Consider the following 26,713-nt stretch of genomic DNA (forward strand, 5'->3'; position numbering starts at 1 on the left):
TTGTTTAGTTTCTTTGTCGGTAGTTGGCTGCCTATTTGAGGTTTGCTGCTATTTATTCTCACTGCTGGGGAGCAGAGAAGTAGTGAGACTGGTATCACGTTGCGGACGAATCCAACCCTGTCCCAAGATCGCGAGACTTTCATTCAAGGAATTACTAAGTTTCAGGGAGGGACCTAGGAGGATATGCAGAAATGATGGTCTGGAAAAGTCTTTGTATGAAGTTGGAGGCAATGAATTTGAAGAAAAAACAGACGGAGGAAGGGTTGGCTTGGCTTAAGGGCTATTGAATAGTCTTTTTTTCATTTTTTTTTTCGCTCTCTCGAGTCCCTTCTCTCTAAGCGATAATCCCTCGTCATGTTCGAGAGATTTGCGCCTGGTTTATAATGTGTAGGCGTTGCAGTAGGGCATTGGCTGGGAAAAGTTTACTCATGATTTTTATCTCGTTGTCTCCTGCCTGCTTTTTTTCGACAATCTCCCAAAATATAGACTGAACGATTTGACCGAACGATTTGCAAACAGAGATGATGAGAGGGAAAAAAATGTTTGTTTGATTGTATTTGTGGGATATCAAGTCTACCAGGCAGCAACTCCAACACGATTTGAGTAAGAGGAAACCAGAGCCAAAGTTGCTCTATAAACCAACACCGGACCATGCCATAAACCACTAAACTTTCAGAGCCACCACATAAGACATTTCTTCGTTACTTGCCAAAAGCCATGAGATTTGAGGTGGAATAATGCAAGCCAAGCAATTTGCACCGAAACCATGTTCACGCTGTTAGGCACATCTTGCTAGTCCCTTCCTTCACATGATTCGCCTCAGCACATCAAGTGGTGTATCAATCCAGCCACGCGTGGATGGACGCCATAACCATCCATTTAGCTCATCTCCATGCCGTCTTCGTCGTCGGCTTCACTGTCAAGTAGCTGCGTGTGGTTGCTGCTAATACTCTCCTTTCGACTGACGACAGAGCATCCATCTCCGAACCGGGAACCTGCCAACCCGCCGACGTATTCCAGTTCATCACCGCCGACTACGCGGCCCTCCATGTCGATTTCCTGAGAAAGTTCAACAAGCGCCGAACGTGGCAGGCGAAGGAACCCTTGGGTTCGTACGATACGACCCCAATGCGTAAGACAGAACTGTGCAGCCCGCTTACGGAGCCATTCTTCGTTCGCCAGTCCAGCACAGTGCCAAATGACGCAGGCATGATCAACGTCAAGTTCTTTGGAGAGTCGGTTCACGCACAAAAGTCTCAAATGCGGAATTCCGTAAATGTTTGACATGACGAGAAGCCCAGCCACGTCAGACAAATCAGTGGTGGCACCGCTCTCGTTGACAGACGTCCCATGTATGCTGTCAGTGTATAGGTAGTAAAGAAAAGCTTTGACCACTGAGTATGGCTCGGGGATGTGCATCTTCTTCGTGTGGAATTCCGCCATCTGGGAGTTGTATAGCCTGGCGAAATGTGGCCAACGAGCCTGGAGAATAAGCTTGTGAACGTGGATTGGTTGGGATGTAGGAGCGTCGGGCGCGAGCCAATTTTGGCCTGCAGACGCATCTGTGACACGAGTCATCATGTCATCGTCTTCGTAGTCGCCCTCCAATGCCGTGACAATGAAGTCAGTGCCACTGCCGCTCTCGGGAGGATGATCAAAGAGTTTTGCCAAGTCAGCTCCAAGCCCCTTGGAGGGTTGGTCGACCACTCGCGTTGTCGGCCTTGACTCTATGCGTGGCTCAGAAGAAAAATTGTTTCCTAAGAAGCCGTATCGACGAAGATCGATCTCCATTATGTCGCTACAAGTAGACGAGTCAGAATCGTGCACGCTCGGTGGTCGATGATTGTTACTCACCTTAGGTATTCTTCGAACCCGTTGGGACCTAAGTCCGACGCGGCAGGGTCAGTAGGGCATCCGAGCAACCATGCCTTGGTTCCGTCTTCGTTCATGGTACAATAGTGCCATCGGTAGCCTGACTTGAAGATTTCGCGGCCCTCAGCCAGCTTTTGCCATCGCAAAGTTCCCAGATCCAGTGCTGATAATGAACACTCTTTAGAAGTGATAGTTGCGGCCGGTGTGACAAAGTCAAGTAGTGTGCCCGAGGAGTACACATGGAAGTGTATGCCAGACCCTTGTGAGGGGATGTTGGGTCCAGAAATGAACTTCAGAGATGAGATTGTTCCTGGGGCCATGGGTGAAAAGGTTTTAAGCTGGAAAGAAGGCGGGTTGACTTGTTGGGTCCGAGAGTTGGCGGCATACCCCGAGGAGCCTACGGCAGGTGGTGGATGTGCCATAGAATAAGGTTGTCTTGGCGAACCGACAGCGCGGCTGGTGCCGGATTGACGATCGTATATCCCAACATGCGGTGCAGAATCAAAAGCCGGGCTGCCCTTGAGGTCGAGCCACCAGAGATCGCCAATCTTGTCCATGTCCTCGGACAATCCGCCAAAAACCCATACTCTGTCTCCGTAGATGTAGGCAGAGTGGTCGAATCGACCTACGAAACGCCATGAGCGGGACCAAGTGAAGGTCTTGAGATCAAGGTAGCAGATATCGTCAAGAACGTAGTTGTCGTGACCAGTTATGCCTCCAACGATGAACAGCTTATCCTCGTGTAAGACTGCTGCATGTCTTGCTCGACCCTTGGGTACTGGACCCGTTACCGAAGGTTGTGTCCAGTGCGCAGTTTTCAGATCAAAAATGATCAAGTCGGAGAGATAGGTGCGGTGCTCGTTTTCGCCACCAAAGACCAGAAGTTTGTCACCTTGGTACAGAGTGGCAGTATGGCCTGGTTTTTCGTTAGATCATGACGAGGGAAGAACCGCGCTGCATGATCAAGATAACTTACCCATCCTTACGCCGGGGATATCGCCGTAATTGTCAACCAAACTCCACTGGTGGCTAACCAAATCCAGCTTGAGGACATGGTTATAGACTTCGTCGGTGTACTGGTCGAAGCCTCCGAAGGCATAGATGTGATTACTGCCACAATATGTGACCGAGGCGTTGACGAGGCAGGCGGGTCGCTGACCCAAGGTCCTTGTTACCCTTGGACGATAGCCATCCAAGGTACCTCTACTCTTAATAGGAGAGTTGGGCATGATGTAGGTGTTGTTGCTTGACGCTGCTGAACCCGGAGTTTGGTCCATCGGAGAAGGTGTAGGCTGCGCGGATGTGTTCGAAGCCTGGTTGGGTGTCGATAGGGCCTGAGATGCCGGTCCACCGAAGAGGGATTGGGCTAAGGCACCAGGAGTCACTGGTGATGGCTGAGGCTGGGCCATGATGGGCAGCGAATGTAGGGTGGATGCTAACAAATCATCTCAATCGTATGCGAGGTCGCGAAAGTGGTGCTGGCTTCGGCGTGTAGTTGGCTGAATAGCGTGGGGACGCAGAAGTCGCGGCAGGAGCGGGCGACGCTTTTCTACCGAGTGCAAGTCCGATAGAGGGACGGCAAGCGATAGAGAAATGGAATGGGATGTCGTCGCACGCCGGGGAGGTGGAGATTCACAATGTTCCTGCATTGACAACCCAGGCCTCTTAATTAGGGAATCACGGGCCACCCTCCTGTCTCCAGTCTGTCTCTGTCGTGGCAACTACAGACGGGCTGTGTGCAGGGGGAAGGAGGCAGCGCTTCCATTCGTTCATTGGCTTGCCCGGTTGCCGGCGGTAGCGCCCGACTCGCAACGGAAGCCACGTGACCCATCACTTCTCCTGGCGAACGGTGCCAAGACACGTACCTAAGCTGAGTGAACAGTGAAATTTGACGGTGCAACGTCAGAATGCCCCACTTCACTTTGGCAACGCTACAGCGCTGGCCCAAGCGTCGTTGCCCGGCCGCGATGATGGTGGGGCACCAAGTAAATAAAAGATGATGAGAGCTCCTGTCCAGCTTCGAGCTTTCTTCTCTCTGCATCAAATCTCTTCACCTCCGTTATCCTCTACTGCCCTGAATCCGCTCTCCTACGCTTTCGAGCTGGGTCAAGCTTCTCAATCAAAGCCTTTTCACAAGAACAATTAAGTCCGCTAGATCTCATCGCTGTCTGCAGCCATTTGGTCGCCCCTCCGACTTCGAGTTCTTTTGGTGACGGCACTACTTCGAACATCGAGCAGTATAACAACGACAGAATACTAATAAAACACACGAAACATCCAGGAACCTTTCGATAGAGTTCCTTGGAGCTCTCATCACCTCGTCCATCGGTGCGCCAAGCTTCACCCGTTGGAGATTCACAATTCGTTTTATCACGATACCCCACATACACTACCCAAAATGGCCACTGCATCAGTATCCACCCCCATCAAATCCCACAAGGGTCTCTTTTCTTCCCGCACCGCCGGCGGTCGCATGCCTCTTACACCTTCGCCACGTCAGCATTCCACCACCTCGGTGTCGGTGAACCTGAACTCTTCCCCCTTCACTCCTGAGAAGCAGTCTGGCAGCGACGCATACCGCGCATCTAGCAAGTCAACCTACGGCGGCAACCTCACCGCGCACTTGGCTAGATCCACCACCACCAAGTCGTCTCACCGCGACTCTCCCAAGTCCAACATTGCCAGAGGCGTTTCAACTCCTCGCAGAGCCCTCGAGCTTGGCCTGTCCGATTTTGCTTTGACCAGCTCTGGAACCTCCAAGACCCCTTCCAGCGCCAAGGCCAAGAAGAGCTCTCACAGACAAAAGGTCAGCAAGACGACTGTGAACTATGGCGGTGACCGCTTCATTCCCAACCGTAGCGCCAGCTCTGCTATTTCCAACGCCGGCAGCAGCAAGCTTGACCGACCCGACAAGCGCTCAAAGGCCAGCGTGAGCGAAGCATCCAATGTGCTCTCATCCGCAACGGATGACGCCATCGCTGCCCTCGAGGGTCTCAACATTGAGGACGAGGAGCCTTCGACTTACTCTCGTCCTTCTCCCAACACCGTTGCGTACCAAGATTCTCTTGCGAACGCTTGCGGAGTCGACCTCAACACCCGTATTCTGCAATTCAAGCCTGCGCCTCCCGAATCTTCCAAGCCCATCGACCTCCGCCAGCAGTACAACCGCCCTCTGAAGCCTGCGAGCGCCACGTCAGCCCAATTCCGCCGTCGCGTTGCCACTGCCCCTGAGCGTGTCCTTGATGCTCCTGGTCTGATTGACGACTATTACCTCAACCTTCTCGACTGGAGCTCTGGCAACCAGGTTGCCATCGGCCTCGAACGCAACGTCTACGTCTGGTCCGCCGATGAGGGAAGCGTCAGCTGCCTCCTTGAGACAAGCCCCGACACGTACGTCAGCAGTGTTAAGTGGTCTGGTGACGGCGCGTATGTCGGTGTCGGTCTTGGCACTGGTGAGGTTCAGATTTGGGACGTGGCCGAGGCCCAGAAGGTCCGCAGCATGTTTGGTCACGACACCCGTGTTGGTGTTATGGGCTGGAACAAGCACCTTCTGTCAACTGGTGCTCGCAGCGGACTGGTTTTCAACCACGATGTCCGCATTGCGGAGCACAAGGTGGCAGAGCTGGTCTCCCACACCTCAGAAGTCTGCGGTCTGGAGTGGCGGTCGGATGGCGCCCAACTGGCTACCGGAGGCAACGACAACCTCGTCTCTATCTGGGACGCTCGCTCGCTCTCTGTTCCCAAGTTCACCAAGACCAACCACAAGGCTGCTGTCAAGGCCCTCGCGTGGTGCCCCTGGAACATGAATCTCCTGGCTACAGGTGGTGGCTCTTATGATCGCCACATCCACTTCTGGAACTCAACTTCTGGTGCTCGCGTCAACAGCATCGACACTGGCTCTCAGGTCACCAGCCTGCGGTGGAGCCCTCACTACCGTGAGATTGTCAGCTCTAGTGGCTTCCCCGACAACTCCCTGAGCATCTGGAGCTACCCTACGTTGGTTCGCAATGTCGAGATCCCCGCACACGAGAGCAGAGTCTTGCACAGCTGCCTCAGCCCTGACGGTCAGATGCTAGCTACCGCAGGTGAGTCTTGGAAGCATAAACACTGACCATAACATGTGCTAACTAATCACTGCCTCCTAGCTGCTGATGAGAGTCTGAAGTTCTGGAAGGTCTTCGAGAAGAAGGCTGGTGCCAGTGCCGGTGTTGGCAGCAGCACGTCTTCGGCCAAAGCGGACATGGTCAAGCAGATGACCATCCGGTAAACGACTCATCATCGACCAAGCCTGGCGAATGTCGGTCAAACAACGTCAATAAATGTAGGTATATCTCCTCTGGCATTTGTCGGTCATGGGTTCTCGGCGGTTGGGGTCATCTTCAGCGAGGAGTTTGGTTTTATTGCATCCGACTCTACGTGGCACGAAAGGGCTTCTCCACGGGAAACGAAATTGCTTGGTCATGAGTAACGACAGAAGATATCATTCATTGCTGTTTAGCATGGGACAGATTTGTAATGCTTGTTTTTTTTTGGGAAGGAATGCATCGTCAGGGACGTGCTGTAGTACAATAAAAGACGGCCGCAGTCAAGTGACAAGAGCCGCTCTTACAATAAAGAAAACCTGGGTTTCAACTTTGTCTGATACGGAGACCAACACTTTGATTGTGTCTGCTGTTGATTTCACAGACAGCAGTTGTCTGTGGCTCTTGTGCAGCAGGTCATTTCACTTCTGACAGCAGGCATATTGACCGGGCAGGTAGCTAGCTGCTTGGCGACGAGGTGCGGTTCACACCCCGCATTCCGGCATCAATCCACTTCCAAGGTGGCTTATCGGGTTAATTAAGGCCTTATCAGTCCCTGCGGGAAGTGTGGATCCTTCAGCGATCATCACGGTTTGCACTTCCATTACAGTTGGCAGGTGCACCTGAGTTCAGCCTTCCCACTGTGCGGCTGCCGCCTAAGCTTACTAATAGGCGAGCGCTTGCTTCGAGCCTCAAAACGAAACCCACCGAACAAAGGCAACCTTGACCTGTACACATCATCAAGCGAAAAACAGGGCCCAGTCAGACACCCTGTCTACATCGAATATCACGATAAAAACCGGTGAGATCTCACAGGCAATCGATTACGCCTCTGCCATTACCGATTTCACGTACGCGCATGCCATTTTGGGCAGCGAGAAACAGCGGGCTAAGCAGCCGATTCCCCGTCGACTACCCAACAGCAACCTTCTGAGGCGGATTCCCGAATCAATATTCTCGACAATTTCCACGACTTCGGTACCCCACGGTCCATACGGTCAGGAAGGAGGGATCAGGTCGGAGAAGGTGCAACCATAGAAGTCACACATCCGTCTCGTCGGTACTGAGGCTTGACACGACTTTCTTTCTTCGACAATACGCAGTTGACGACGACCAACGAACGCCACCATGTCGAATAACGCGGTGGGCAACGTTTACTCGCAAATCATCGATGAAGTGATAAATTCTTCTCGAGTCGATTTCGAGGAAGGCGGTGTTGATGAGAGCGTGCTGGAAGAGTTGAAGAAGGGCTGGCAGGAGAAACTCACTCAGCTCGAGGTCGCGGCGTTTCCATGGGACCCCGTCAAGGAAGCTCCAGCTCCCGCAGCACCACCTCCGACTACGGCCGCTCCACCGCCTGCGGCTCCATACTCCCAAGCCCAGCTCAGTCCCCAACTTCCAGTGCCCGGTCTACCTCTGCCCGGCGGAACCCCGGCTCAGCAGGCCGGTAACATGCCTGTCAAGGAGGAGCCTTATATCAAGCTGGAGCCTGGTATGCAGAACGTGCCGATGCCCCCATCTCAACAAGATAGCGCTGGGCTCGCAGCTTACCGGGCCGCTCAACATGTGCGCGGCCAGTTCGGTGAGAAAGGCGCCGCCTCCATGAACGCCATTCAAGCTTCAGCGACCAACAGGCCCGCCAACCAGCCGCCTCTGCCCCAGATGCCCGGCCAGCCTCAACAGCAGCAGCAACAGCAGTACCGCCCTGGAGTTCCTCAACAGGGTCAGCAACAGCAGCGCCCGCCTAGCAATGGTCAGCCAGGTGTGAATCCCTCGCAGACCGATGGTGCTGGCGACGATTTCGACTTTGAAGGCGTTCTGCTCCAACGCAACCCTGACGGCTCTCAGCGCGAGCTTGGACGTGTCGATATTGATCGCATGATCCATGCGCGGATTGCTGCCAACGCCAAGAGCATGGAGGGTGGCGGCTTGATGCTGCCTCTGAAGGAAGCCACGAGACATTCGTCGGCTGCCACCGCACGATCCAAGGGCAAGGAGCGCGGTGGAATTGCTGGCTACGATGGTTACGATGATGATGAAGTTGACGAAGACGCAATCAATTCAGATCTTGATGACCCCGATGAAGACAAGGATGACGACGAGGTTGATGATGAGGGTCTTGGACATATCATGCTCTGCATGTACGACAAGGTCCAGCGCGTCAAGAACAAGTGGAAGTGTGTTCTCAAAGATGGCGTCCTCACCGTCAATGGCAAGGAATACGTCTTCCACAAGGCCACTGGCGAGTACGAGTGGTAAGAAAACCCACGCGTTTTGCACGACGAATCGACGCTTTGCAATCGTATGAGGAATGACGTCTTTTCGATTCTACCCGCGTCGACCTCGACTTGATTGCCTATCCAATTTCAATCTTGTAGACTAGCAGAGGGCAGAGGCTAGAGATCAGCCACATGCCCAAAAAAATTCAGCATCCTTCATTTTGATTTCTTCTTCTCCCGGAATGGCAGCCGACGCCCAACTCCTGCTGCAATGTCATGAAGCCGTTTGCGGTGCATCGGAAATTGGATTCCACAACTTGGTCACTATCTCCCACTATCATCAGGGGGCGTGATCTGAGATTCATACACATTGCGACGCATTGCATCCCGAAGCACAGAGGCATGTTTTCAGAAGCGGCTTGGGGCCCATGCCATGTTTACAGAGCTCAGGAGACAGTGGCCACGAGAGGGAATGAGAGCTTGGGGGGTTCAAGCGATGGTTTCTACAGGAGGGAAGACCAAAAGGGAGGGAGACTCGCTTCAGTCAAGCAGGCATGGGAGACGGGTCAGAGCAAGGTGGTTTTTCCTTCGCACCGGTTTCGATAGGAATGCAGCAGACCCTTTTCTTTCATCAGACAATCAACCAAAAATGAAAACTCAACCCCCAAGAAAGAAAAACGTGTACAACAGTAAAAGATCATGGAGTTATTCCCGACTCTCTAGTATAGAAATCTGCTGCCACAGAAATGTCCCGTCTTCTAAGACCTATTCGTCCCGCTGCTCGGCGTTAATGGGATCAAAGTGAGATATTTCCCAACGTTAGCTCTTGGGGTGTTTTTCCACCGCACCCCTTTTGTGAAACGTACATTGCCGTCTTGTCTTAACCTGACGACGTACTTTATACATGGACCGAACCCCCCTTACACCTCGTGCTCTCTCATAAGTATACAAACATGTAGTAACTCGGCAGTGTGCCGCCTTTGGAATCAAACGGAACTTGTAATCGTATCTCTCTACTCGCCTTGATGTCTCTGTTTCAAACTCTAACTTGCCCTTGCGGCCTCGCTTCCCTTCCCAACAATCCGTGGCTCCGTCCGCTGCGATGATGATGTTTTAAGAAGATGCCATGGGTAATGAGACAAGAGAAAATTGGTCTGCCAATGTGTGGAAGTCAAAGGACCTATCAACGTGCTCGATCACTCGACCCCAGATCAGCTACGTCGACAGGAGTCCAAGCCAGCCGTGCGTTCCGTGTAGGGGATCTCGATCCGTTCCGTGGGGAGTTGGAACGCACTCCTTGTGGCGTCAAGTAGAATTTCATGGGCATAGGGTTTGTATTCCCTTCTTTTACTCGTGGGGTGGGAGTTACCTCTACCTCTAGCTCATCTCACCGCAGATATGTCTCGTAACATACCTTTCACTTTCATACAGTCTGTGTGCCCATTCCAAGTCTCAGGTAGGGCCTCCCCTGGCATAGTCATTCAGATATATCCGCGGATCGCAGATTTGCCCCAGCATCATTGATATCAAACAAGTGCCCATGTCAATCCTGCCCGTGACCTATAGTGAAGGTTGTTCGCACAGTTGAACCCCTCATAGCTAGTGGCAGAGAGAAAAAGGGAGGGGGGAGTATCCTGAGCTCTGGGTTTCCATCCTGATCTCACGTCAGTAAGGTCCGTTCGTCGAGTAAGGAGACATATAAACTTGCGGCACAGGTAGACTCGAACGCGAGGCTCACAGTATCTTGGCCAAAGATATGACAATGAACAGAACTCGAGATGTGGTATTGAGTAGACAGGGACGCAAAGTTACACAGATTACATACCAGAGTATTTCCCTCATGTAGAGCAATTACCTTTTGGCCTAGATAGCGGCTACTTATACATGCCGAGAATGACTCATTCACATGGCAAATGACCACAAATGCCATCCTTCCCAAGAAACCTCAAGGGTTGATCGTTCTGCCCGAGCCAAAGACACTATGTTAGGACAAGAAAGATGATCAAATACTTCAAGTAGTTTCGGTAATCTCGACTCGTTTTCTTTCCCCTCAACTAGATGATTGATTTCAAGACGCGCATCTTGTAGTATAACCCCCCTTGAACGGAACACCAGAGTCCCCGTCCGGTGAATAAACCACTTCTCTCTCCAGCACTACATCGTGCGTAATCCGCCTTTAAGTGTCTAGACTCTGTCGAAACAGACATAACATCCACCCCTCTGCGTAGAAGCACACCAAAACACCAGACCATCGGTCCGTCCCACGAACCCACCCACTCTGCAGACCACGTACCAGCAGAAGCCCGCGGCTCGTGCCAAACGCCACACAATCCATCCTTAATAGGCGGGCCCCCGGGTCCCGGGAGATGGCTTCCGCCGCGCTCTCGACAGCGAGACGATCGACTCGACTCGATTCGTACAGATACCTCCATGCTAACATGGTTTCGCCCTCGGGAAAGGTGACCTCACAGAAATCTCCAGCTCGCGTCCCTCGGCTCGGCTATCCAAGGAAGTCGAACCTACGGGCCCACGGGGCAGCCAGATTGTAATGGGCAGACAAATCGATCTCATCGGCTACAGGACATCGGGAAACCTACATATCCGTAGGGCCTAGGCTAGAGCAACCCGAGGATGGCCCAGAAGGAGGTGATAGTGAACCATGAACCCATGGTAGCCGGTATTCCGCATTTCATTGAAAAAGAGCCAAAGTTTGGTCCTTCACCTCGTAATGTACGTTGCGCCAGAATAGGGATAGGAGTAATCCGTAAGCAAATCGCGTAGACCTATCTCGGCCTCATTCCGACTTAGTGGATACCGATCAAGTACCGACGTTGCATTCTGCAAAACAGGCACTGGTAAGACTGAAAAAAATCTCGAATGTTGATCCGTTGAGCTACGACTTTGCGGTATTCTATCCGCAAGTGTCCGGAACTTCGGATGGATACATTGCAGAGACTGCATATCCAGGGCCCGTCAAACGTCAACGAACGGCTCCTCGGGTGTGACCACCGAGCAATCACCGGAGGGCCCATCGTGGGCCCCCTTTGAAGGTGAGCACCTCTCCGAAAATTGGCCTATGGTTCAATGGGGTCAATGAATCAGCGGCGAGCATAGTCTGATGGGATCATCAGCAAGCAGTCCTTGATAAGCGCTCGCCTGTATGTAGGCTTCAGACCAGCCGCATGTTTATTCAAGCGCTCTACTCCGTACTGCGTACGGAGTACTGAGGGAGATGTTCGTCACTGATGCCCCCCCTCGATAAAGCTGCAGTGGATATTCGTGCAGAGCCCCGTGGTCTTGTCCAGCGGAGTTTCATTTAAATTGCACGACCGTTTGAAGTTCGCTTCATCATCGGAAATCCCTTGGAGAAGCATGGATACTGCGTAGTGTATATGGTCCATGGAACCATCGATGGTCGTCGCCTTCTCGTGGAGGCCCACTGGCGATTTCCACGTCCAGCCTCTTGAGCCCCGCCGTTGTACTCAATCGGAAGTGTGCAGCATGCATCGACCGACTGTCCACGGAGTATGGATAGGCCACTATCGGTGAGCGCACTTCGCACCCGAGTCTAAGACACGTGTACACACGCTGTGGTACGGCCCGTTGAGCGTCCTCGATGCGCGTGCAGCACACCAAGACCAGCCAGGGTTCCGACATGTTACAACTTTCGACAGGCCATGGTTCCACTCTCGACGAACGGGCGAAACGCTTGGTTTATTTGTGATGAGCGTACTTTTTCGGGTTTGATTATTATAGATGTGGGAACCCAGTTGTACCAAGGGCGCTTAAAATCCCCTTCTAATTGTTCTTACTTATCATTCTTCGATCAGTCCGGGAATAGCCACAGCTATTTCGAGACGCCAACCGATACGTCGACCGGTAGGTTGGTTGGTACCATAGCTCGTGGTCGTTGGTCAGCTTTTGTATCCGTATCGATGGACTCAAGACCATCATCAGAGGAAATGGCAGACGCATTGTAAATACCCTACCAGGCATCCAGCTTCGTGCCTATCGCTGGCGACTTCATCATATCTCGACATGGCTCAATGATTGATGATCTGTCTGGTCGAATTGCTTAGCTAGTTGCAGAAATGGTGCAGAGCCGCATCGTCAACATAGACGTTGAAACAAGTTTCGCATGGCTTCCACTACTAAGCCGATGTATCCTTCTATTCGTGAGGTGACCGTCAATCGGTACACACAACGCCACCTCCCACGAGGCCAATCAATGAGCGAATAATTGGCGAAGAGCACCGGCAAGCATTGTCCTTAACCGACACCGAGTATGGGAAACGTCTTTGAGATGAGATGAGATGAGATGGTTGTAACAGTGCTGACTGGTGGACAAACGAAGTCACGCCAACTGGCCAATTGAGAAATACATCTTGAGCTCGTTGATTTTTCCGGAAAACCAGAGGACAGGGCGTGCTGGCGTAGAACCTGGTCCCGAGAGCTCGGAACCGCTATTGAAGGATGGCGTCTGGGATCACATTCCCTGTCGGTCAACTTCGCTCGGGGATTTTGTTGTTCGTTGTTTCTCACACCGGCCCCGGTTTCCTACTATAAAGAGAAAGAGTCCAATTGGAGTGAGCGGCTGTGATAGATTGCCGCTGAACTGTGCCGCATTCCTGTTGATAGTGTTGCCAGGCTTGCTAGGTCATACTTTCGCCTTCTGCGTGATCATCATGCCGCAGATTACAATCGTATTCGGTGTCATTTGGGTGTTGGCAAGCGACGGGTGGTTCACCGCATTGAGTATCGACCAGGCAAGGATCTAGGATGCACATTGTGAGGCGATTAGCTCAGCCTGTTCTCCAACAGAAATTTGATGTTGCGCCTTTGCGCCGACGTTGGCGGCGCAGCAGATCGCCTATCCTCTTGACGCATTGTGATCGGCAGGCAAGATTCAACGGCGGTACCCAGCCATAGCCGCCCTGCGACTCGCGGGTCCTGACCGCTGCTGTGATAGGGTTCAAAGGAGACCAGCTTGATGTAACGTCGCTGAGCCTGTCCGAGAGGCTCCGGTGAACAATAATCTGGTTTTCAGTTCCTGTCTCTCCAACATATGCAGCGTCGGTCGCCACTAGAACCTCGGGAGTGTTGCCCTGCTGCCTGCACGCCGCATGTGTAACCATATCTGACAATCCGTAGATGATAGACAACGTCAAGCCTGGCTTAAGCCAATATTGAAGCCAACTAGATTGCGCAGGTAATCTGGAAGATCTTTTTCTTTTGGCGCATCAACTGCCGAAAACCCGACCTAGATCCTCCGTCAGGGTTGGCCCATGTCGGTGCTTTACGCGGTTCAAGTTAATTCCAAGTAGACTTGCGCCATACCGAAGGGAAGATGGAAAGACTCGGGAGCGTTGGCTAAGGAATGCAACAGTCCATCAGTTCAAGTAGGGTGGCAGGGGTTGGGTACAAATAGGCAATCAACGCGTTTGCCCGTCTGGATGGATCAAAGAATTGCCAATAAGCAAACCCTTGTTGCCGTGATGCAGCGACCTGGCAAAGACTGGGATGCCCGCCGAACCCCGTTGGATGCTCAACTGCTGCGCGTCAACACCGATGCCTGCCTGGCTTGTCAGACGATGTAACCAACGTCTATATGTACGGAGAATGGTTGGGCGATTTCCGAATACTATCCGGACACAGTATAATGGTAGTGCGAATACGTGGTCGCTCCGACTCCAAATGTTTGGATCCCTCCATGGCAAAGGGTACACAATATGTGGGACAGTCAGAAGGATTCGCCCCGTTTGCTGGATGGGAAGGCCGGCGCAAATCACTTGTTCGTACGAGATTGGCGGCCGCCTCATGACGCTACGATGAACCATCGGCCCAGAGCGTCAGGCGATCGCAATGGTATGCCGCTTCTGTCCTCAAAAATTTCGCCTCATTGTCGAGCCATGAGCAAGCTCTGACCTATGACTGGCAATTATCAGATTTGTATTCGTAACTTTGAATAAGTTCAATGTGCGGGGAAGATCCGGGTGACTCGAGCTCGAGCGACTTAAATTTTGACCGTCGTGTCTAGACGCCTAGCCCTCTCGGCGACCAGTAGTTGGTTGGTGCAAAAGTCCCTCTACTACGGTATCAGGCCAAAGTTTAACCCCCTTGTCAGGTATCTTCGCCCGCACTTTTCGTGATTACATCAGCAGCATTACTTTCGAGATTCTTGTGCACGTCGAACACAAATTTGGCCATTGAGAGTCACTGCTCTACCCTGGCCAGACCCACGCTACCTGGTAGGGAGTTTAAACATACCCCTATAGACCAAGTATGCCACCGATCATGTTTGATTAAGGTTTGGCGCCGTCAATGCCACCTGATGTCTCGATACTAGGTCATACTTCAGTCAGTAGGCAGAGGGTGCTTCCTTACATTAGCCATTCCATTGCTCTGGTACCGGCTGAGCTTCGTCATGTTCCGGTTGCGCGAGCGTTGTTATGGTGCACGCATGTGTGGTGTGTGAGCAAATGCACCCTGCTCTGGTTCAGGGCAAGGATTCGTCAACCCGGCAAATTGGGACACGGCAAGATAGGAGATGCTTGGAATTTTCGAAGCGTGTCGTCCGCGGAGGCTCGGCTTCGCACACAGGCCCACTCATCTTCCATTTGTTTTCTTCCCGCCCAGGCTCTGAGCCTGTGACTCAGTTGACAGGCTTCCGCCGTCGTGGCTGACGCCGGGGTGAGTAGCGGCAAATGCAGAACCAGAGTGTCGGGTCGTTAGTCTCAGGGGTCAAGGGTCGAGGAGCGTCATCACCGCTGCCAGCTCATCTAACCCCGACATCAGCCTCAGACATTACCACGGACCCCGGGATGTTTTGGTATGCAGCCCCGAGCAGAAGCGGGAAAGTCGTGGAACCGAGCCAGCAACGACCAATCACCCGGCAGGGACCAAGACATAGCCCGTCCATCGTCTCGGTCCAACATGACCGTGCTGGAAAGAATCGCGAGTCCAATTTCGACTGCTAAGGATATGGGCAGGCGTGTCACTGATACTCTTACTGATGAGTGATTGTATCCGTCCATGCGAGCGCGGGTGGGTGGCTCCAACGCCGCCACGCCTTTCGGGGCTGGGAACTTGCGGAACAAAGATTGCAGGGAAACCATCCGGAGAGTACTTGGGCCAAAGGGGAACAGACAAAGGTGGCCAGGGTAGCTACTCGACCGCCCCCATCTCCTGGAAATAACACCGCTGGTGCCGATCGGTCCCAGGCTATTGGAACCGTGGCTTCGGATGATTCGTACCCCTTGGACATGGGACCTCGACAACCAGGGATCGCGTCGGCCGCTGCAAAAGTGCAGTTTGATTCGTTTATTCCCACTCGCCTGCGTCTGATCAGCCTAGGAAGACCAAGACCATTCCAACGTCCCTGCCATCGATTCCTGTGATGCCGTTTCAGGGAGGTTGGTGACATGCGCTGGAAATGGGTCAAGACCCGATTGCCTCTGCAGGCGGGGTCGAATGGCTGCTTGGTATCAGTACAGGTGTGCTCAGGCTCCTGGGACCGCATCTTGGAAGCGTTGGGCGCAAGAGGTGTCTCAAATTTCCAAGTACTTGCACCCGTATCTGTACGGTGAAGAGCGATTTGCGCCACGCGGACACCTGCCCGTGGATAGGCGCTATGCCGCCGGCGGCACCTTTGGTGCGAGATCTCGTTGGTCCGGTGGTGCCGTTCTGTTTTTTGAGAGCCACAGCGACGGCACACTGACTTGCATTCTGAGTTTCTGCATTCGAAGGGTCCCATTTCCTTGTACGCAGGAATCGTCTGAGGCTTCTCGTTTCTCGTGGTTCACACGACGGGGGCTCTCGTTCTAGAGTGGAACAAAAGACCACTAGCGTACTGAATATTCCCATCTCGACCAGCGAGGGGGGTGCAGATCAGATCCAGTCCTTTGGTTCCAGAGACCATGTGCTCATTGCGGACTGGGATGAAGCAGGCATCGTGCCCCGGTCTGCGCTGGCCGGTAGACCCGTGCTCAATTGGTTGATATCAGCAGCCTACCGCCTTACACCGCTCTGCTGCAGGGCCAAGCTGGTTATTCGGATACGTGCTCGGAAAGATCTTCATGGATGAATCGGCAGGAAATGCTGCAGTTAGGGCGCCTCTAACAAGTCATGCCTAATTGAACCCCTTCGCACTATCCTGGAAAGGCGGTATTTCGATCGATTTCTGACTCTAGACATGTGTCGTCATGCTGGATGAAGGAATACTTTTGCGGTAGAGCCGGAGCCACCCGGAGGCGCAAGACAGTTCCTCTTCCCATTTATGTGAGGCGAATTTGCGAACAAGGTGGTGTCAGACTCCTTGCAGGATTCATCTGCGTTCAGAAAAAGCCGTTGCCAGCTTGGGCGAGGTGGGGGGTGGAAGTTCCGAGAAGTTGGGTGCCACGACGTCATCCCTGCACATACAGGAAATGGTATTCGTACGACGGTGTGGAACGCGGATGTTATAACGATTTGAAAGATTTCGTTCAAAGCTCCGTGAACAGGACGCCGTTACAGTATGTACTCTGGACCATGTCAGTAGCGCTAAACCTAGCCAGGATGGATATTTAGGGGTTTGTGTGATGCTGGGCACCAAGCAGGCTGATCAGTGTGTGCGGAATGGAGGTGTTTCCTCAAGACGATTGCTTGCTAATAAGGGGGCTACGTTCCAGATGGAAGCACATACCGTATGAGAAGAATTATCGTAATGATTCCCCACTATCAAGCAATATTGACGCTATGGTTGGAGACCTCACGGTGGAGGTAGACTTTGCCCGGGTTGTTGGTGTTCCTCGCCGATTCCTACAAGCCATCCCAAAACACGGTCCGTTTTCTGATCGTTGGCTTTTGTCTCCGGTTATCTGACTTTGATAACGCAAATGGTTGAGCAGCCTCCACGAAGAACTAAGCACATGGACTTCTGGGTACATAGAGGCGGTGACAAGGTCGAGATGGGATCGGGTGGATCATTGGGTCACTTTTTGACTCGGTATTTGTACGCATACCGTAGTCTCAAGAAAATGAACGGCGTGTAATCTGGTTGTTTCCTTGTCGCAACGTCGTATTTTGGGCTCGATTTGGGCAGGTCACTTAAGACACGGTCGCACCACCCTTTTCTCAACTTTCTTGGAGACGTACAAAGAGTCTGTGGTGTGAGTAAGGAACCTGGGAGTGACAGCCCTAGACAAATGTCAGAGACTAGCATGATAGTGCCGTGAGATACGGCTGAAATGGAGAATCCTTTGGCTATGCACCTTCGGGAGCATTCCGTCTTGTGTCGGAGAACTCGAGGAGGGGTATTCGGTGAGCATGTCTCGAACCTTGAGACAGGTTGAATCGATAAAACACAGCCTTGTGCCCTGAATCAGTTAACAATTTAGCTGCCAAATGCGCAGATTGTCGGCAGTGAAGTCTTTCGTGGTCGGGAGAAGATATCCGGCTATGCGAAGTGCAAAATGCGGGTGATGTGGCAGAGCTGGGTGACTGGATGATGAAGTTCTGGACGCATCGTCATTCGGGAGATGTCGTTGATGTGGCTACCATTTCTGAAGTCAGGCACGAATACCACGGGAGAAAAGAATGCTGGTTAAGGTATCTCCCTGTGCATGGTAACGCAATGATCGCTACCTACCTTAGGTAAGTAAATAACTACGTACTCTTGCCAAATAGAGTGGCAGATGCCAATCAAGTCGTAGATTTATGCAGGGTAAGAAAGGAAAGAACGACACAGAGGGAGCAGGACGTGAACGAGGAAACGGGGCAAGTACTCAGGTAAGGTCCCGGTCCCTGACCGCCCGGAGCAATGCTGGGGCTTTCCTTACCTTACTTGTTGAATCCGTTTTGAGGCACCTAAGGTCGGTTGGAGGTGACTGCCAGGTCACCTTCTTTTTTCATCATCATCATCGTCTACTTAGTCTTCTTCTCACTCAATGTGGTAAGGGGCAGGGCTTTTACGCCGACATCACAAATGCATCTCTGGGAAAGAAGGGAATGCACAGTGGGCCAGGTGAAGATGCGGTAAAGATGCCCTGAGTAAGGTAGGCACGGTAGGCCACCTAAGGTACCTTAAGGCGAGACGACAAGTCGACAAAGAGAAGACCTCTGGGCTGTCCCATTTCCCAGCGTTTATCCGAAAGGCAAGTTGGTACCTGCCAAGTTGCCTGACACGGTTGCCACTGACACTGACAGGGACAGTATCTTGTGCCCAGCACCGGTCTGCTTATAGCTTCACACAGGACGCGCTTGCTTTTACATTCGTTACCCGTAAGACCCATGTGGCCATGCCAGAATACTCAACTCGTTGAACCGAATCCATCTTGTTTTACCGAATCAGAATCGAGCGGAGGAACGCGCGATGAAAATGGGGGCGCGGGAAGAGACACAAGGGGCCATTACCTTGGGTGGGGGGCCAAGGGGGGGCTTCCCCCTCAAGATGGCTTACAGGGTATATTTCCAAAATGCAGCCGGGGTGAAGCGGGAACAGGGCTTCCTCCAGGGCTCCCAGCTGTTTCTACACCGTGGAACCCCTGTCAGGACAGCCTGGGCTTTTGCAAGGGATAACCAAGACACAGTGGACGGGCACTAAAAACAACCGTCCACACGCGCCGGATCCCCGTGTAAAGTTGTTGCCAACAATGAGGTGGCTTGTCATCCAGCCTGCAAGCCCTTGGAACTTTGTTGGACGCCACTCTGGGGAGAGCAGCATGGTGGGACATGACTTGACGCTTCCTAGCTGCTCGTTAAGGGAGCTGGCTTTGCTCGACTCTTTAGCTGTGCGAGATTGTGAGTCTTGTGCAGATACAAGGGGTGTAAGAACAGGAAGCAAAAATCAAGAAGGCCGCCCTCGGTGGGACGGACCACTTGGCACTCTATACCGATCCTCTCGATTTCCGCGAGATACCGAGTAAGGTACCGGTAGTGTAAGGTATTTGTATGGGGGTAGAGGTACGAATATGTGATGGCGACTGGATTCTAGAAGAAGCCATGACCAGCTTGGAATGATGCGGTTGAGTACCTTAGCTAGGGTAGCCGTACTTGGATACGTGCTCCGAACTGCTTGCGAATCTCGACACATGGCGTCTGGCCTATGATACTTATTGAGAACCAGATTGCCAGGTAGCACATGATGCTTGCTTGTCTTGCCTAGTACTAGTGCAAGGAGTACGGAGTACGTTGTGGGTTATGGTGAAAGGAACATGAGGGTGGGAATCTAAAATGGGCGGGCGGATACTGGCCCCCTGACTCTCTCCACCAAGCCTGCCCTACTGGTAGATGTACAGTAGCGCCGCAGTCCAGGTAGTAAAACACAAAGAGGGAGGCTGGACGGGCGAAACAGACGTCTGGTCGGTCAAGAGTCGAGACATCAGGCTGGGGTAGATGAATCTGGTCTCAGGTCGAATCAGTTGAAAGGTCGAGGTGACAGATGATGACTTTTGTCGAGGGAACATGAAGCCTGAATATCAAAGGTGTAGATGAACGAAGTAGCAGTGTGGTGGTGTGGTGCATGCAGACTGCAGAGTGCAGTTGAAGACGCCTCCTTCAGTGGCGCTGATTGCCGTACGCTAGAGTCATTTTTGGCAAGACAGGTTCATTGCAGGCCATGCCGAGTTGGTCCAAGTTAAATCTGCCAACCCTGGTACGGAGTACAGACATTGAACATGTACGGATAAGGTACTTTGAGGTCCGGACTACGTCTTTGTGCTGAACTAGGTTTGCCAAAAGCTAAGTATAGGTAAGGCAGGAAGCTTGAGGGGCACGGTACTTATGGATAAAGGAAGGAGAAAGAATAGAAGAACAGTCGGTAAATTAGCAGGAAGATGGAGAAAGGCATTAAAACACAACTCAAGGAGATGCCTGAAATTAGACTTACCAACGAAACCGCAATGATCTTTGCCAAGATCGACTTGATTAACCATGCCTGAACAGTCGACAAGACATCCAAATACTAGGCAGTCATCCGCCGATGTTTCTGCTTGAAGTGAACAAAATACAATGTACGGATGACTTACCTTAGGTAAGGTGAAGAGATGAAGAAGACGGACCAAGGAGGAAAGAGAGATATACACATTCGAACTGGGTACCAGGTACTTTAGGACGGGATGATCCAGGAGACGGGTTCCAGTTTCCTTTTGCATCTTCCATCATCGTGTGCTACCTTCCCGTGCAGCGTGCTTCCTTGGGTTTCTCACCCACCACCTCTTTCCCCTTTATTTTCCATCGCCCTCATTGGAGCACAGACCCAACGCATCGCCTGGCCTTGCAGCTTCCTTCCTTCATCTCACCCCCATCCTATGATCCTCCACCTTACCTCACCTCAACTCTCAACCAACTCAACTCGCATGACGCGTGGTACGAATACACTATCTTACATCGAATTCGCTAGGTCTGGAGCTGCAGTCGGTCGGAGGTCTTGCTTTGCATTCCCATCCCATACTGCGAGTTGTCTTCTTCCACCTCGATTTTACTCGGTCCAGTCGCCTATTACGGCGCCGCCTGTCTGTGCAACATCTCGGGTAGCTCAAGGAACACGGACTCAGTTTGCATTCCGCATACTTGTTTTCTACACTTGGCCCACCTTACCCATCTTCGAGCTGATCCGAACTGGCTTCTCGATATCTTCTTCATCCATTATACTGCGCGGTGACCCTGCCCAGGATTAAGATTGCTTCCAAGGTAGGAGACAAACCCCCTTTCCGCATTTTCCGTGCTTTTATCCAAGTGTCATGATCCATGACGGGCTGGGATTGGAAGAGCCTGGGGTGGCTTTTTCAAGGGAAAAAGTGACTTGGTGAAATGGAGACAGATGAAGTGGGACGAGTGGAAAGCCAGGCCTTTGACGGGAGACAAACCACGGATAGACCAACGACAATGAGACGGGCAAGGCTCTGGAAGTCCACAGAAGAAACGGACCCTGGAAGCGCAATTACGCCAGCCCGCTGCCCGTCAGCGTTTTCCCGCCTTCGCGTTACAAGCCGTCATCTCCAGCTCCCGCTCCAGCTCCATCACATCGAGCGTCCTCGAGTCTTCCGACAGGGGTGGCATCAACCCAAAATCCCACAGTAGCCATGGGAATTGCATGCGCCAGCGCCAGCGCCAGGAACAGGGGCAGGAAACAGTTGCACGAGGACAAGGAGAGACGAGGTATCAGTGGGAGAGGGAGAAGGAGAAGGAGAAGAAGATGATGACGATGAAGGAACCCACTAATTCTACTTAACAGTGGACGATCCCCCGAGCTACGGGAAGCGGAGAGCAAAGTCTCGTCCACGATTACCTTGCGACGCTACTCTTTTCAAGAACCGATATTCAACAGCATCCGGCAACCTAGCCTTCAATCCGAAAGTCCCTGCTCTGTCTGCACTTCACGCCTTTCCCACCCACAGACCTCACAGAAAGCGTCGTAGGCGCCGCCACCGTTTATCCGCCGGTCCACCCACCCCAAGGCTAGACTTGACGCGACTCCCACCAATGAGTACCTGTCGACGTTGACTTCCAAAGCTTTCAGATACCCGCGTTGACCTTGCATACGGATACTACAATTACACCTCACACTTGCCGGTGTACGTACACACTCAAACACAGACAGACGCACACGCACGCACACACACACACACACACACACACCACTTGTTCTCTAGAATCGTTCTAGGGCCAAAGCACAGAAAGACTAGCACCAACACCCGGGACATCCAGCGAGCCAGCCAGCCACAACTAGCAGGGACTAGCAGAGAAGCTGTCCTTCTCTCCATCTGCATCACTCGGTCCTCGCTTGTTCACTTGATCGAGTCCAGGGTCCTTCCCCCCTCACAACGCTGTGGAAAGACGCGAAGACACATCTGCCGCGCGGAATCAACGACCTAGCCTGACGTTGAAGTAAGTCCACACGACCGACTGTTTCCACCTTACCAACCGTGGTTTACATACCAACTCTGCCCGTCGTCAGGTCCCCAAGTCAGGAGCTCCTTGTTTGCTCCAGTGGTTCTGCCCTCTATACAACTACAGAGTAGAGCGAGCATCCCTACCTCCCTTGTCTTTCTGTTGGATTACTTCTTCCCTTTCTTTTACTCCATACATCCCATCCCATCATATCGCTGCTCCTCCCGCTCCCGCCCGTCGCCGAAACGAACCCGACCTGACCCAACCTGCCCAACGGAGACTTGAACCTCGTCTCGCCCGCGTCGACCTGCATCACATCTCGTCACCCTGCAGCGTACTCGTCCACGACCACAATCGGAAGCATACCTCGAAACCTCAAACCCCAAACTTTGACCCGGGCTTTGGCCGCGATTTTCAACCAATCTCACCCGTGCTGTCCATAGTATCCTTGCATCTCAAATCGACTGCACAACTTTACCTGTCGCCTTGGCCTCATCTCATTCTGGCCAAGTTCTTCACGTCGTTTACTTTGCAGTACCCAAGTCAGTCCATCTCAGCGCCAAGATATCGAGGCAGAAGGTCGAGGTCGCTCTGAAACTCCAACCCCAACCCATCCCGACCCAACCAACGGCTTCTCGCCTTCTGCGACGCCTCTCGTCGTTTCGCAACCTATCTTTTCCCGGGCCAATCTGCACACGACGAGAAAGACGCCGACTACCGCAGCACCGGACCCGGTCCGTACGACCTCTCTAATTCGTTGTGCGACATCAATTGACTCGCTCGACGCCCTAAGCGGCTGAGGAAGAAACCTCGCTCTCCATCCCAAACATGTACGTCAATCGTTGTCTGCTTTCCTTCCGTCGTCCCACCTGTTCTCTGGATCAACCCCACCATATGTTACCTGTTCAACCTGCCTACCTTGGGACAGCATCCACGTTCTGAACTTCAATGACATTTTGGTCGGTGAACATATGTTTTCCCTCGTTCCTTTTCTCGCCTCCCCCTCCGCTGCATGTTAGGAAGAAACCCAGGACTGGTTATGTGGACTAGAGGAGCCTACCTCTCCACAAACAAACACAGTTGCACACATACATTTTGCACAATTCCCTTACACCCCCAGCTTCGAGCAAGCTGATGCTGCGACCGTTTACATGCAGGTACATGTACTGGTACGCTGTCAAAGCCCAGCATCCGGCCCTCTCTTCTGCCCTAAGCTGCTGCACCTCGACCCATGTCATTTTCACCCTACATGCCACTCTGTAGGGCAAAAGCCGTTCTGCAGCTCTTCCTCCCTCTCCCTCTCTTCCTTTCTCTTTTTGCTCGCATCATCGCTCGCCGTGTTGTTGGCTGGGCAAGTTGGAGTGCCGCGCCAGCAGGGTTTTCCTGCAGCGGAGGGACCATAAACAGACAAAAGCAGAATGATGCGTTCGATCTGATGTAGGCGCGCGCTCGCGGATATGTGTTGGTCGATGCAAGTGCAAGTGCAAGTGTGGCCTGGTCGAAGAGAGTGTCTCGTGTGTGTTGTTGTGGTGGTGGTGAACACCGCCATGTGTGTGATGGCGTCGGTCTTGAGTGAAAGAGGCGCCTACCTACCTACGTACCGACGCAATTCTCCTGGAATACAAGAAGCTGGCAGCTGTCGCCCAGCCTCGACACAAGAAGAAGACTCTGGCTTGATCACAGCCTCCTTCGTTGCCTTGCCCCCTTTTCCGACTGGTGTCTGTTACATTTGGCCGTTAGTCGTTTCCCTCATTCCCGGTACCAACCCTCATGACATGAGACGGGTTTTTTGCTCATGTCACATTTCTCCATAAAAGGCAGTCGTACTAGCAGTGTTATTCCCTGGTTGCCATCAGCGTGTGCTCCCATCGACTTGCAGCCGCCTGCACTACGACCATCATTTCGTTTCGTTTCCCATTCAAGACTTACTACTGCACGCACACTTTAAATTGCCCGCTGCTCGATCCCACTTCTCCAGGTCCAATCCCTCTTCCCTGTTTCAAAATCACCAGCTTCACACTTTGCCCATCAGCCCATGATCGATCTCATCACCACACGGACGCGGAGCTTGTCGTAAATTTACTAATTTACAGAAGCCCACATCAGTACCGTACCGCAACGAAACGCCAACAGAGTGGTAAGAAGCTCAACTAGAGCAGTATACTCTTAGTTCTTGGACGTTGGTGATAGATCGACCTGCAGCTTTCACGCGCATCACCTGTCACCTCTTGATGCCAGTCCCGAAGAGAGGCTAGAAATCAACCACAGTCGGCAAATTTAATTTAATTTCCGGTTCACGCTGCCATTCGCATGGTAGCAATGTCACAAAACGGGTATGCCATGATGTTAACATAACGGTGGCATTGCTGCCCTGGACACTATCAGAACACACCGCTAACGTGCCATCTGCAGTGGGACTGCTGGTACCGAGTACCCTGACTACACTGAGGATGGCCGCCAGTATGGCTCATTCGGAGGCGGGCGTTATCTTTTTCCTGTTGATGAGGTCGGTTGGCCATGAAATCTCGCTGCGGTAATTCTTTCCCAATGCTAACTCACTATGAAGGCCGAGAAAGACAGACTAGATATGTTCCACGCTATGATCATGAAGGCAAGAGGAGGCCTTTTGTGGGAAGTACCTCTGCCTGACAAACCCCAGGTCCTCGACCTCGGGACGGGCACTGGCATATGGGCGATCGACGTGGGCGAGTAAGACCATCCATTCAACACTCCGTTCGTATTGAAACCCAGAGTTGCTGACACCCTCACCATAGCAAGTTTTGGGCAGATCAGAATCAAGGCCAGGTCTTGGGGCTAGACCTTTCCCTCATCCAACCCAAGCTGTATGTTCTGCATCTCCTATTCTGCAGCTCTTCGTGACGCAGGCTTATCGTTTCATAGTATCCCCACGTGTGTAAGGTTTGAGCGAGCCGACGTCGAGGCGCCACTTCCTTATGAACAAATTTTCGATTTGGTTCACATCCAGATGCTACTTGGTTCCATAAGAGATTGGCCAGCATTGTACAGGAAGTCATTCAGGCAAATCAAGCCCGGAGGCTACATCGAGCAGGTGGAAATCGAATGGTTTCCTCGTAGCGACGACAACACACTCGCGACAAATTCGTCTCTCACCATTTGGGGTAACAACCTGCGGAGTGCGATGAGAAGACATGGACAACCTATCGATGTAATCGACACCAAAAAGGAGCTCCTTGCTGCAGGCTTCACAGATATCACTGAGAATGTGATCAGACTACCGACGAACCCGTGGAGCCAGATCCCGGCTGAGGAAGAGTTGGGTACATGGTTCAATCTCGGTCTCACGCATTGCTTGGAAGGTCTGACACTTGCGCCCTTCATTCGGTTGCTAGGCTGGCAAAGAAGTGACGTGGAGAGACTGGTGGACGACCTCAAGCAGGATATCTGTCGACTCAATGTCCATGCCTACTGCAAATTGTGAGTTACCGTGTGTAGAGTGCCGTCCGGTAGCTCCCAATTTTTATGATACAGAGTACTGATTGCCGGACGCAGATTTGTTTGGACGGCAAAGAAGCCATCTCCAAGGCAAATCCAATGATCCAAAAGTGGTCACTCAGACTGCCGAGGGTTACGTCACGTCTCACGAGATGGGGGTAGACCGCTGGCGATTTTCCTGCCGTCACCCTCCCGTCGCAAGCTCATATACAAAACGAGGCGTAGCAAGCTAGCAGCAAACGTTCGATACCCTATCGCCAAAGCAAGACATCCCAAGCAGAACACCAGAGCGATTTGTCATCTGTACCATCACTCTCGGTCTACCTTGAAATATCAGGCGTGCGACTTAGTCGATCTGGTGCCGTCCTGCCAACAGGCAAACTTGCTACTGTCCATGCGACGTTTCATTCAATAACTCGTGGTCTATCTTAATTTTCTACTGTACGTCGTGGGAGTGCGGCATGTTTGCTTTCTCTCCTCCTCTTACCAAGATAGGCTTGCAGTCCTCGGGCTAGCCAAGCGCGAACCCAACATGCAAGAATCGGCAGCTTCAAGCCGTATGTACCTCAATTCGTCTCACGATCCTCATTGTCTTGCTCTCTTCGAGGCTTTGGGTGCCCCCGTCCCGTAGGGTACCGCATGCCACTTGATTCGGTCAAGCTCTTCTGCTTTGCTCTAGCTAGGCACATACAGACACAACGGGGAATGCATCAAAAATGCAGTCAAGTCATGTTTTTCTCTTTGCGCCATTTCGGTATTCTTAGGATTTTCCTGCCTCGTTATCTCTCTATTTGTTGTGTGTTTTGGAGACTCGGCAGTCACGGATCGAAATCGAGGCTCCGCGTAGTAGTCCTTTTTCTTTCTCGGCCTTCCCATACTTCATTCGTTCCATCTCTGAGCTCCAGGCTCAGACCTGAGGTAACACACAAGCATAACGCAGCATCTTTAACAGACCGCCTATAGTCATAGTCGCGACCCTTC

The 26,713-nt window shown here is 52.3% G+C and overlaps 6 protein-coding genes across 6 annotated transcripts; 3 read left to right on the forward strand and 3 right to left on the reverse strand.

Annotated features, from left to right (window-relative positions):
* Positions 1-879: 879 nt before the first annotated feature.
* BDP55DRAFT_543943 (kelch domain-containing protein) lies at positions 880-3,281 on the reverse strand (the record flags this gene model as incomplete). The annotated part of the gene is made up of 3 exons (XM_060568450.1): positions 880-1,798; positions 1,855-2,788; positions 2,849-3,281. 3 exons carry the CDS (start codon positions 3,279-3,281, stop codon positions 880-882), a joined length of 2,286 nt encoding a protein of 761 aa, XP_060434087.1.
* Positions 3,282-4,270: 989 nt separating this feature from the next.
* Positions 4,271-6,139, forward strand: BDP55DRAFT_544410 (WD domain-containing protein; the record flags this gene model as incomplete). Its single annotated transcript, XM_060568478.1, has 2 exons — positions 4,271-5,957; positions 6,018-6,139. 2 exons carry the CDS (start codon positions 4,271-4,273, stop codon positions 6,137-6,139), a joined length of 1,809 nt encoding a protein of 602 aa, XP_060434088.1.
* Positions 6,140-6,808: 669 nt separating this feature from the next.
* BDP55DRAFT_650537 (transcription factor IIA, alpha/beta subunit) lies at positions 6,809-8,595 on the forward strand. Its single transcript, XM_060573983.1, has one exon. The coding sequence runs from the start codon at positions 7,302-7,304 to the stop codon at positions 8,430-8,432; it is 1,131 nt and encodes a 376-aa protein (XP_060434089.1). The 5' UTR covers positions 6,809-7,301; the 3' UTR covers positions 8,433-8,595.
* Positions 8,596-15,220: 6,625 nt separating this feature from the next.
* BDP55DRAFT_348250 (uncharacterized protein) lies at positions 15,221-16,448 on the reverse strand. The gene has a single exon (XM_060566977.1). The coding sequence runs from the start codon at positions 16,143-16,145 to the stop codon at positions 15,399-15,401; it is 747 nt and encodes a 248-aa protein (XP_060434090.1). The 5' UTR covers positions 16,146-16,448; the 3' UTR covers positions 15,221-15,398.
* Positions 16,449-19,570: 3,122 nt separating this feature from the next.
* BDP55DRAFT_650549 (uncharacterized protein) lies at positions 19,571-19,864 on the reverse strand. The gene has a single exon (XM_060573984.1). It carries the CDS (start codon positions 19,831-19,833, stop codon positions 19,648-19,650), a length of 186 nt encoding a protein of 61 aa, XP_060434091.1. The 5' UTR covers positions 19,834-19,864; the 3' UTR covers positions 19,571-19,647.
* A 4,713-nt stretch (positions 19,865-24,577) lies between these two features.
* Positions 24,578-25,718, forward strand: BDP55DRAFT_628072 (methyltransferase domain-containing protein; the record flags this gene model as incomplete). Its single annotated transcript, XM_060571846.1, has 5 exons — positions 24,578-24,591; positions 24,671-24,764; positions 24,825-24,967; positions 25,033-25,101; positions 25,160-25,718. The coding sequence occupies 5 exons, from the start codon at positions 24,578-24,580 to the stop codon at positions 25,716-25,718; spliced, it is 879 nt and encodes a 292-aa protein (XP_060434092.1).
* Positions 25,719-26,713: the final 995 nt, after the last annotated feature.

Source organism: Colletotrichum godetiae (genome assembly GCF_030913485.1).
Source record: "Colletotrichum godetiae strain CBS 193.32 chromosome Unknown BDP55scaffold_6, whole genome shotgun sequence".
Taxonomy (NCBI): Eukaryota; Fungi; Ascomycota; class Sordariomycetes; order Glomerellales; family Glomerellaceae; genus Colletotrichum; species Colletotrichum godetiae.

Excerpts from the sequence above, each read along its gene's own strand:
- BDP55DRAFT_650537 (XM_060573983.1), top strand. The coding sequence starts at position 7,302 with ATGTCGAATAACGCGGTGGGCAACGTTTACTCGCAAATCATCGATGAA.
- BDP55DRAFT_348250 (XM_060566977.1), bottom strand. The coding sequence starts at position 16,145 with ATGGGACCCTTCGAATGCAGAAACTCAGAATGCAAGTCAGTGTGCCGT.
- BDP55DRAFT_650549 (XM_060573984.1), bottom strand. The coding sequence starts at position 19,833 with ATGTTCCCTCGACAAAAGTCATCATCTGTCACCTCGACCTTTCAACTG.